Below are 12,340 nucleotides of genomic sequence, written 5' to 3'. Positions count from 1 at the left end.
TGTGTTGCTAAAACCCAGTAGATGTCCTACATTTACATTTACATTTAAGTCATTTAGCAGACGTAATGTGTTGCTAAAACCCAGTAGATGTCCTGATCGGTTGTACTGTGTTGATAAAACCCAGGTCCTGGTCTGTTTAATGTGTTACTAAAACCCAGTAGATGTCCTGATCGGTTGTACTGTGTTGCTAAAACCCAGTAGATGTCCTGATCGGTTGTACTGTGCTGCTAAAACCCAGTAGATGTCCTGATCGGTTGTACTGTGTTGCTAAAACCCAGTAGATGTCCTGGTCTGTTTAATGTGTTGCTAAAACCCAGGAGATGTCCTAATCTGTTGTTCTCTGAGGGACTGGAGTGCAACTCATGCAAACTGTGTAACATGATCTCCTACATGTGAGGAAGAGCGGCTTCATCATGCAGCCCCCCCACCCACCGATCCCCACTTGTTCTCCCTCCCATTCCTGCAGTGTACACCACCCCTGGGGATGGCAAATGACAACAGTCAGACACGTCTGTAGCGAATGTATATATTTCAGGGCTGATATTCCATAGAGGAATGGGGTCTGGGGGCAGGGCCTGGGGGCAGGGCCTGGGGGCAGGGCCTGGGGAGTCAGCAGTGTGGTCCTGGGGGTTAGCCTTTGGTGTGAGATCAGGCATCTTTTACTTTTTCAACGCATATGCTGGAGAAGCCTGGAAGGTTAATAATTGTTAACACTTACAAAATTTAAAAACAGCAACTGCAAATACCTTTACCACTTTAATTGGGTAATTCATACATTTAGCAGAATGGCAAATCTGTGCCTTGGTGAAACTGAGAATCGATGCGGTGAGAGGGGGAGATGTCCAGTGCATTTCATCTGTACACAAATATGGACTTTTCACAGAGAAACAAATTACCCAAACAAACACACCCACACACACACACACACACACACACACACACACACACACACACACACACACACACTGAGAATGGTGCTGAACAACGATCAATAACCTCGATTTGGATGAAGATTTGTACGTCAGCGAGTCGGCGGTAAAGGTAAGGTAAAGGTCATCCTAGACCAGGACGAAATCCCCGACAGTCGAAAAAAGGAACGTCTGGTTCTCTCACGAACCACACACATCTGTTCCAGACGACGGCGTGATCACGTTTTCCATGGCCGATCTAAAACCTTTAAACAGGTCAACATTCACAAGGCCGCAGGGCCAGACGGATAACCAGGGCGGGTGCTCAGAGCAGGCGCTGACCAGCTGTCGAGTGACTTCATTGACATTTTCAACTTCTTCCTGACTCAGTCTGTAATGCCAACATGTTTCAAGAGAGACCACCATAGTCCCTGTGCCTAAGAACGCCAAGGTTACCTTGTCTTATTGCCCTGCAGCACTCACATCTGTAGCCATGAAATGCTTTGAAAGGCTGGTCATGGCTCACATCAACACCATCATCCCAGACACCCTGGACCCACTCCAATGTGCATACCGCCCCAACAGATCCACAGATGATGCCATCTCTATAGCAACGCACACTGTCCTCTCCCACATGGACAAAAAAAAACATCTATGTGAGAATGTTGTTCATTGACTACAGCTCAGCGTTCGACACCATAGTGCCCTCAATGCTCATCGCCAAGCTAAGGACCCTGGGACTGAACGCCTCCCTCTGCAACTGGATCTTGGACTTCCTGACGGGCCGCCCCCAGGTGGTGAGGGTAGGCAACAACACATCCGCCCCACTCACCCTCAGGGCTCTCCCCTCCTGTACTCCCTGTTCACCCACGACACCAACACCATCATTAAAGGAAAGGTTCACCCATGTTATATTGTTTTTTAGTGCGTCTCTGAGGGATGTTCTATGGATTCCCCGGGTCATTTCCTGTTTCCTGTGTATCTGCGTTATTGGCGTTCAAGCAGGCAGAAAACCGTCCAGTATGACGAAGCACGTTTACAATCTTTCTTACCTTTTAACTCTGCATTATTGGTTAAGGGTAAGTAAGCATTTAACGGTAAAGTCTACACCTGTTGTATTAGGCGCATGTGAAAAATTATATTTGATTTTGATTTGAAAAACACACACACACACACACACACACAGCTGGTGGATCTCAGCTCACCTTTTCTCCCGGAACTAGGAGGTCCAGATGGTTTATCAGTTACTGACCCTTTAAAGAGAAAACACAACATTTTTACAACATCTCTTCTACAGGACAGAACAGGACAGTACACACACATTAAACACACACACACACACATTAAACACACACACACACACATTAAACACACACACACACACATTAAACACACAGACACACACACCCACCCACACACACACTAAACACACACACACACACACACACATGTTCTATTCTACAGAACAGACAGACAGTAGAGAAGCCTCATATAGACCTCCAAGGTTAGACAGTCCTCACCTCACGAACATCTTCTGACTGACAAGAGGATATTAGTTTAGCAACACCTTCTATACTAGTAGCAATCATAACTAAACAATGTGGTCCACCCCCCTGGTAGGCTACAGTCAGTCATGTAACAGTGAATATCATTCCTCTTTTCTGAGCATGCAGATAGTCAAGCTAGGTTGGCATGCACAGGTTCAGAGGGCATTGACAGAATTCAGAATTCAATAGACAATCCGACCAATTAGAATTAATATAAGAGGGAAGAGAGTTGAAATTGAATTAATGGAATGAATGGAGGCGATTGGAATTAAAGTTACTACCTGACAACTTGTCACTTGTCCCAGCATGAGTTCCCATAAATTCACGGAAGTTTCCTGCAAACGTATGATGATGTAAGATGGTTGACAGGCGATAGAGAATGAACAGGGGCAGTTGAGAATATGGTAGAAGGCGCTGGAGACGGCTGAGTTGGGCGGCGAGTTGTGTTTCAGCACACTCTTAGAAAAAAGGTGGCATCTAGAAGCTAAAAGTGTTCTTTGGCTGCCCCCATAAGGATAACCATTTTTTGGTTTCAGGTAGAACCTTTTGGGGTTCTATGAATAACCCTTTCCACCAAAGGTTCTACCTGGAACCTAAAAGGGTTCTACCTGGAATCCAAAAGGGTTCTGCATGGAACCCAAAAGGTTCTACCTGAAATCCAAAAGGGTTCTACCTGGAATCCAAAAGGGTTCTGCCTGGAACCCAAAAGGGTTCTACCTGGAATCCAAAAGGGTTCTACCTGGAATCCAAAAGGGTTCTACCTGGAATCCAAAAAGGGTTCTCCTATGGAGCCAGCTGAAGATCCTTTTGGAACCCTTTTTTCTAAGAGTGTACTGCACTTCAAGTTTGGGATTCCTGAGGTTACAGTTCTTTAGAAAGTATTCTCACCCCGGACTTTTTGGCATTTAGTTGTTACAGCCTGAACTAAAAATAGATATTTTGTCACTGGCCTAAACACAATACCACATGATGCCAAAGTGGAATGATGTCACTACAAAAATACAGGCGTCCTCCCTAACTCAGTTCTCAGTTGCTGGAGAGGAAGGAAACGGCTCAGAGATTTCACCATGAGGAAAATGGTGACTTTAAAACAGTTACTGAGTTTAATGGCTGTGATAAAAGAAAACTGAGGATGGATCAACAACATTGTATTCGAATGGGTCGAGTCTCTAGTCCAGTCCAAGTCGTGCATTCTAAAACATGTCATGTCAAGTCTCAAGTCACAAGGTCCGAGTCTCAAGTCGAGTCCCAAGTCGAATGGGTCGAGTCTCTAGTCCAGTCCAAGTCGTGCATTCTAAAACATGTCATGTCAAGTCTCAAGTCACAAGGTCCGAGTCTCAAGTCGAGTCCCAAGTCGAATGGGTCGAGTCTCTAGTCCAGTCCAAGTCGTGCATTCTAAAAACATGTCATGTCAAGTCTCAAACAATGGGTCGAGTCTCTAGTCCAGTCCAAGTCGTGCATTCTAAAAACATGTCATGTCAAGTCTCAAGTCACAAGGTCCGAGTCTCAAGTCGAGTCCCAAGTCGAATGGGTCGAGTCTCTAGTCCAGTCCAAGTCGTGCATTCTAAAAACATGTCATGTCAAGTCTCAAGTCAAGTAAAAAAAATATAGATATACAGTACATACAGTACATGCAACGACTTATCTTATTGATTGACAAATCTTATTTATTGAGGCTAGCAGACAGACCTTTTCATTATTTTGATGATGCAATTGTAAAATAGGGCCCTTGCTGTCCTAAGGGCATGACATCAGCAGAAGGCAAGACAGGTTGATGTACTCAAACTGTACAAGTCTTGGGGATCCAATGGTGAAAGAGCCTTATCATACACATTTTCCAAAATACACAACGGGCCCCAAAATAAATAACCTCTGTATCAGGCCTAACCGAACAGACACAGGTCCAGACTGTACAGCCTCCCCTTGAGAAATCACATGGAATCTATCTAACAGGAGCTCAGACAGTGTATAATATATATAATATATAATAATAATAATAATAATATAACCACCTGACCATACAATTACCCAAATGCCAGTTACAAACCAATAAACGGGTTCTACAATGTAAAAGACAATATCCACATCCCATTGTTACATTGGTATATTCATATTAATCAGACCTAATGATTATGAATTGTATTATTAACGATATTTCAACACAGTGGCGATCTGTCATTCAGGACCTGTTTTGAGCCCCAACTGTTATTTTGGCATTAATTACGTGTCACACATCTGTTTTTCAACAACAAAGAGACAACATGGTCTCTTTTTTTTGCTTCCTTGAGCAAAGCAGCTCCAAAACGTAGCAGCGTGATTGGCTCAGTGTTCTGTCGCTCACGGGGACACTACGTCACCGCAAAATCTATGGGCAGAGCTCGAAAATTCAAGTCCCTTTGGGTGCTGCCATAGAGTTACATTAGAAGTGCCCATCCAAGAAGGCTCAAGGTCATTGGCCACAGATCAAATGACGTCAAATCACGTTATATCTACCGTAGCATTGATTGGACTGATGATGTTTTTTCTTGTCATATGAAGAGAAATAATGAAGAGAAATTATAGATAAAATAGATCTGTGCTCATTGGCCATAAACATGACACAACAATTGGAAATTGCAAATTCAACAAGGAGTGGTTTGGAAGGAATCAGTGACTAACTGCAAGCCTTGCAAAGCAATCACTAGCCTGCTATTCAGTGGACTGGGTGTGCGGTCCAAGTTTGGGTTTAAGGGTCTCTTTTCCGAGCTTAAATGGATAAACATTCACATGCAACACCATGGGCCAGAAAAGCGTAATACATTGGCCATGCTGTCAATGCAAAACAACTGGAAACTCGGAACTGGGAAATCTCAAAGTTCAGTGAGTTCAAGACAACTGGGAACGTGGAACAAAACGAGCTCCGACTGGGAAAATACGTGTTGAACAGTCATCCAACTTCTGAATTGCAAGTCGGGAACTCGGGCCTCTTTCTAGAGCTCCGACCTGAAGATCACTGACGTCATGATTCAACCTTTATTTTTTTCAGTTGTCTTGAAAGCACCATAAATCCAGAGAATGCCAGACCTTGATGACAAAGTTTGAATACAAAATTTGCCCACAAGAAGGACTGCTGCACCACATTTCTGTTGAAGTGAGCAGCACAACAAGGTGAGTCCAACAATGTCTTGTATGATGCTGCATGAATGATGTAATATGCCAGGGAGATATGTATTCTGTAGCTAAGACAGTAATACTAAGTGTATGTTGTGTGGGAAGCTGTTAGTAGCCCATGTGCCTCACCCTAATAATTTGGTCCCTTTCCCCCTCATAACTTAGCCTACTGTTCTGACTTGTAAGAGCATTCATTGTCTGCTTATATGCCCTGTTTCTTTACCCTACGGTTCTGACTTGGTGTACAAGGAGAATACTGTAAGAACGGATAGGAATGGCTCATGTTCTGAAGTCTGTCGCTGTACATTTTAAAAAGTGCTGAACAAATAGTTATATTAACTACATCTGTCTTAGATCACTTATTAATGCCTTAATCAAATTTACGGATTGTCTCTTATCCGCTTATCGTTCCCTTATGCCATAGTTTGTCAGCAAAAATGTATTTACATTTGTTTAAGCAAGTCAGCCATATCAGCTATGTTATTTTTTAAAGGCAGTAAATCAGGCTCCGCTGATAGCCAGGTGTGGCAGTGGTAAGGATTCACTGTATGGTGCTGAACAGAAAGCTCTGCTGTTGGGACAGCTTTATGTCGGCCCTAACAGTTTGTGGGCACCATTTGTCACCGTTATAGTGCAGTTAATGTGTTGTTTAGTGTTTGTTGTGTTGTGGCTTTGCTGACATGCATAAAAAAACTGTACATCTTGGTGGGGCAAACCATTTTCTCTTATTCAATCATCATCAACCTTATTCAACGTTCTGACTCCACGTAGCCTATTTCTATATGCACTGAGGCACACGCTCCTACTACGCACAACCAGAATGACAGAGACACGCGGAACCCTGGGAAACATGAATAAAGGAAAACATCAATTGAATTGAATAAACATAACTTCTACCTCATGAGTCTTACGAATGTTCATCTGCACTATAAACATCACGTCCACTCCGAGCGGGCCAATAAATGATTGTCTAAATGAAAATGTACCATAGGCCTATCAAACGTGAAAAAGAAATCTACATGTTGTAATAAACTGTACGGGGATGTAATGATGTCACGCTAGCAATTATTGTAGTAAATATTAATTATTATGTAATATAGATTTACCACATATGGTTTGAAAAGTTTGGACACTCATTCAAGGGCTTTTCTTAATTTTTTACTATTTTCTACATTGTAGAATAATAGTGAAGACATCAAAACTCTGAAAAAACACATGGAATCATGTAGTAAGCAAAAAAGTGTTAAACAAATGAAAATATATTTTATTTTGAGATGCTTAAAAGTAGCCACACTTTGCCTTGATAAGAACTTTACATACGCTTGGTATTCTCTCAACCAGCATCACCTGGAATACTTTTTGAACAGTCTTGAAGGAGTTCCCACATATGCTGAGCACTTGCTGGCTGCTTTTCCTTCACTCTGCAGGCCAACTCATCCCAAACCATCTCAATTGGGTTGACGTCGGGTGAATTGTGGAGGCCAGGTCATCTGATGCAGCACTCCATCACTCTCATTCTTGGTCAATTAGCCCTTACACAGCCTGGCGGTGTGTTGGGTCATTGTCCTGTCGAAAAACAAATGATAGTCCCAATAAGCGGAAACCAGATGGGCATGGCGTATCGCAGCAGAATGCTGTGGTAGCCATGTTGGTTAAGTGTGCCTTGAATTCTAAATAAATCACTGACTGTGTCACCAGCAAAGCACCCCCACGACATCCCACCTCCTCCTCCATGCTTCACGGTGGGAACCACACATGCAGAGATCACCCGTTCACCTACTCTGCATTTCACAAAGACATGGCGGTTGGAAGCAAAAATCTCAAATTCGGACTCATCAGACCAAAGGACAGATTTCTACCAGTCTAATGTGCATTGCTTGTGTTTCTTGTTCCAAGCAAGTCTCTTCTTATTATTGGTGTCCTTTAGTTGTGGTTTCTTTGCCGTAATTTGACCATGAAGTCCTGATTCACATCGTCTCCTCTAAACAGTTGATGTTAAGATGTGTCTGTTACTTGAACTCCATGAAGCATTTATTTGGGCTGCAATCTGAGGCTGGTAACTCTGATAAACTTATCCTCTGCAACAGAGATAACTCTGGGTTTCCTGTTCTGTGGTGGTCCTCATGAGAGACAGTTTCATCATAGCGCTTGATGGTTTTTGCGACTGCACTTCAAGAAACTTTCAAAGTTCTTGACATTTTCCAGATTGACTGACCTTCATGTCTTAAAGTAATGATGGAATGTCATTTCTCTTTGCGTATTTTAGCTGTTCTTGTCATAATATGGACTCAGTGTTTTACCAAATAGGGCTATCTTCTGTATACCATCCCTACCTTGTCACAACACAACTGACTGGCTCAAATGCATTAAGGAAATAAATTCCACAAATTCACTTTTAACAAGGCACACCTGTTAATTGAAATGCATTCCATGTGACTACCTCATGAAGCCTGTTGAGAGGACACCAAGAGTGTGCAAATCTGTCATCAAGGCAAAGGGTGGATACTTTGAATAATCTCAAATATATTTTGATTTGTTTAACACTTTTTTTGGTTACTACATGATTCCATATGTGTTATTTCATAGTTTTGATGTCTTCACTATTATTCTACAATGTAGAAAATATAAAGACAAATCCTGGAATGAGTAGGTGTGTTCAAACTTTTGACTGGTACTATATGCAAATTAGATATTTCTGTATTTCATTTTCAACACATTTGCAAAAATGTATAAAAACATATTTTCACTTTATCCTTATGAGGTATTGTGTGTAGATGGGTGAGGGGAAAAAAAAGATAATTTTGGAAGGCGAAATGGAAATTCAGTTGAATTTGAAATATAATTCCTAACTGAAATTGAAGCAGGGTGACGTTTATTGCCATGAATCTTGCCAAAACGGTTAAGGGTTTAGATTTAAAATCAGATTTTGTGACTTTGTGGCAGTGCCAGCTAATGACCAGTGCAAAACTGCCTACAGGGTAAGATTCATGACAATAAATGCCAAACTGCGAAATGGAATTGATCCCAACCGTGACCAGCTGTAGTGTTACTCGGAGATGTGACCGCCTGTAGACTTGACACACACATTCCACATTATTTCACTATTCCCAAAATATTATTACATTTTATTCAGATATCCGGATAGTTTAAATTCAAATTATTTTTTTTACAAATGTAACGCTCTTGAGTCTTGACCAATCAGAATGATGCAAATCCTGTAGTTTTCCGCTAAAAACAACAGTGGAACAGAAGTCTGATTTTTGCCATGATATAGAACGTATTATTTTACAAAACGTTTATTTGGTGTTTGATTTGATCTGTGTCAAGTCTTGTGGAAACTGTTAAGGGGCAGGAATGTAAATGCTTTTTGAAGATAATAGCATAGCGATGTCAGGGAGATGTCAGGGCATAGTGATGTCAGGGCGATGTCAGGGCATAGTGATGTCAGGGCAGGGTGATGTCAGGGCATAGTGATGTCAGGGCATAGTGATGTCAGGGCATAGCGATGTCAGGGCATAGTGATGTCAGGGCAGGGCGATGTCAGGGCATAGTGATGTCAGGGCATAGTGATGTCAGGGCATAGTGATGTCAGGGCATGGTGATGTCAGGGTAGGGTGATGTCAGGGTGATGTCAGGGCGATGTCAGGGCAGGGCGATGTCAGGGCATAGTGATGTCAGGGTGATGTCAGGGTGATGTCAGGGCAGGGCGATGTCAGGGTGATGTCAGGGTGATGTCAGGGCACAGTGATGTCAGGGTAGGGCGATGTCAGGGCATAGTGATGTCAGGGTAGGGTGATGTCAGGGCATAGTGATGTCAGGGTAGGGTGATGTCAGGGCATAGTGATGTCAGGGCATAGTGATGTCAGGGCAGGGCGATGTCAGGGCATAGTGATGTCAGGGCATAGTGATGTCAGGGCATAGTGATGTCAGGGTAGGGTGATGTCAGGGCAGGGTGATGTCAGGGTAGGGTGATGTCAGGTCATAGTGATGTCAGGGCATAGTGATGTCAGGGCATAGTGATGTCAGGGCATAGTGATGTCAGGGTGATGTCAGGGTGATGTCAGGACATAGTGATGTCAGGGCATAGTGATGTCAGGGTGATGTCAGGGTGATGTCAGGACATAGTGATGTCAGGGTAGGGCGATGTCAGGACATAGTGATGTCAGGGCATAGTGATGTCAGGGCATAGTGATGTCAGGGTGATGTCAGGGTGATGTCAGGGTAGGGCGATGTCAGGACATAGTGATGTCAGGGCATAGTGATGTCAGGGTAGGGTGATGTCAGGACATAGTGATGTCAGGATAGGGCGATGTCAGGACATAGTGATGTCAGGGCGATGTCAGGACATATTGATGTCAGGGCATAGCGATGTCAGGGCATAGTGATGTCAGGGCATAGTGATGTCAGGGTATAGTGATGTCAGGGTAGGGTGATGTCAGGGTAGGGTGATGTCAGGGTAGGGTGATGTCAGGACATAGTGATGTCAGGGTAGGGCGATGTCAGGGTAGGGTGATGTCAGGAAATAGTGATGTCAGGGTAGGGTGATGTCAGGGTAGGGTGATGTCAGGACATAGTGATGTCAGGGTAGGGCGATGTCAGGACATAGTGATGTCAGGGTAGGGTGATGTCAGGGTAGGGCGATGTCAGGTCATAGTGATGTCAGGGCGATGTCAGGACATAGTGATGTCAGGGCATAGTGATGTCAGGGCGATGTCAGGACATAGTGATGTCAGGGCATAGCGATGTCAGGGCATAGCGATGTCAGGGCAGGGCGATGTCAGGGCATAGTGATGTCAGGGCATAGTGATGTCAGGGTAGGGCGATGTCAGGGCATAGTGATGTCAGGGCATAGTGATGTCAGGGCATAGTGATGTCAGGGCATAGTGATGTCAGGGCATAGCGATGTCAGGGCATAGTGATGTCAGGGCAGGGTGATGTCAGGGCATAGTGATGTCAGGGCATAGTGATGTCAGGGCATAGTGATGTCAGGGCATAGTGATGTCAGGGCATAGTGATGTGAGGGAATCAGGGTGATGTCATAGGGCGATGTCAGGGTGATGTCAGGGCATAGTGATGTCAGGGCATAGTGATGTCAGGGCAGGGTGATGTCAGGGCATAGTGATGTCAGGGCATGGTGATGTCAGGGCATAGTGATGTCAGGGCATAGTGATGTCAGGGCATAGTGATGTCAGGGCATAGTGATGTCAGGGCAGGGTGATGTCAGGGCAGGGTGATGTCAGGGCATAGTGATGTCAGGGCAGGGTGATGTCAGGGCATAGTGATGTCAGGGCATAGTGATGTCAGGGCATAGTGATGTCAGGGCATAGTGATGTCAGGGCAGGGCGATGTCAGGGCATAGTGATGTCAGGGCAGGGTGATGTCATGGCATAGTGATGTCAGGACATAGTGATGTCAGGGCAGGGCGATGTCAGGGTGATGTCAGGGCATAGTGATGTCAGGGCATAGTGATGTCAGGGTGATGTCAGGGCATAGTGATGTCAGGGCATAGTGATGTCAGGGCAGGGTGATGTCAGGGTGATGTCAGGGCATAGTGATGTCAGGGCAGGGCGATGTCAGGGTGATGTCAGGGTGATGTCAGGGTGATGTCAGGGTGATGTCAGAGTGATGAAAGGGTGATGTCAGGGTGATGTCAGAGCAGGGTGATGTCAGAGCAGGGTGATGTCAGAGCAGGGCGATGTCTGGGTGATGTCAGAGCAGGGCGATGTCAGGGTGATGTCAGGGCAGGGCGATGTCAGGGTGATGTCAGAGCAGGGCGATGTCAGGGTGATGTCAGAGCAGGGCGATGTCAGGGTGATGTCAGGGCAGGGTGATGTCAGGGTGATGTCAGGGTGATGTCAGAGTGATGTCAGAGTGATGTCAGGGTGATGATCAGAGCAGGGTGATGTCAGAGCAGGGCGATGTCAGGGTGATGTCAGAGCAGGGCGATGTCAGGGTGATGTCAGAGCAGGGCGATGTCAGGGTGATGTCAGGGCAGGGCGATGTCAGGGTGATGTCAGGGCAGGGCGATGTCAGAGCAGGGCGATGTCAGGGTGATGTCAGGGCAGGGCGATGTCAGGGCGATGTCAGGGCATAGCGATGTCAGGGCAGGGCGATGTCAGGGTGATGTCAGAGCAGGGCGATGTCAGGGTGATGTCAGGGCAGGGCGATGTCAGGGTGATGTCAGGGCAGGGCGATGTCAGGGTGATGTCAGAGCAGGGTGATGTCAGAGCAGGGCGATGTCAGGGTGATGTCAGAGCAGGGCGATGTCAGGGTGATGTCAGAGCAGGGCGATGTCAGGGTGATGTCAGAGCAGGGCATGCTGGGGGTTTCAAAATGTGCAGCAGTAGCTCAACGCACGGTTATAAAAACTACATGCAAAAGTTTGTTATTTCATTAAATGAAGTATTTCAAATGTCCTGGTATATCCTTGTATGTAACAACGTCACAAGGATAATCTCATTTCATTTACAGTATAACAAAGCTTTTTCTATGTCAAAATAGGCCTTTCTTTAAAAAACAAGAATCTAAAACAGTTTACCACTCAAATAATCTAATAATACCGTTCGTTCGGATATCCGGATACTCATTCGTAACACAACAGAGTGAAATAAATACATTTGCAAGAAACAATAATGAAGATATTGGACCTTATGCAGGACAAAAGAGTGTACGATCTTAGTGGTTTTATCACATGTACTGTACATTGCAGTAAATGCATTCCCAAAATACCAAATG

At 44.7% G+C, this 12,340-nt stretch overlaps 1 protein-coding gene across 8 annotated transcripts in view; it reads right to left on the bottom strand.

Annotated features, from left to right (window-relative positions):
* Positions 1-12,340, bottom strand: part of smoc1 (SPARC related modular calcium binding 1) — a 573,206-nt gene that overhangs the window by 462,419 nt on the left and 98,447 nt on the right. For 6 of the 8 annotated variants that reach the window (XM_065004417.1, XM_065004416.1, XM_065004420.1 and 3 more), the window contains exons 6-7: positions 2,737-2,790; positions 2,114-2,161 (exon numbers count right to left, since the gene is read on the bottom strand). In XM_065004417.1, coding sequence (XP_064860489.1) covers positions 2,114-2,161; positions 2,737-2,790 — 102 coding nt within the window. The remainder of the gene's footprint in view (positions 1-2,113; positions 2,162-2,736; positions 2,791-12,340) is intronic. The other 2 variants (XM_065004419.1, XM_065004421.1) reach the window with 1 other exon arrangement.

This window comes from Oncorhynchus nerka, linkage group LG18, assembly GCF_034236695.1.
Source record: "Oncorhynchus nerka isolate Pitt River linkage group LG18, Oner_Uvic_2.0, whole genome shotgun sequence".
NCBI lineage: Eukaryota > Metazoa > Chordata > Actinopteri > Salmoniformes > Salmonidae > Oncorhynchus > Oncorhynchus nerka.
The sequence above is the reverse complement of the archived record's forward strand: the minus strand, read 5'-3'. Positions and strand labels throughout refer to the sequence as shown.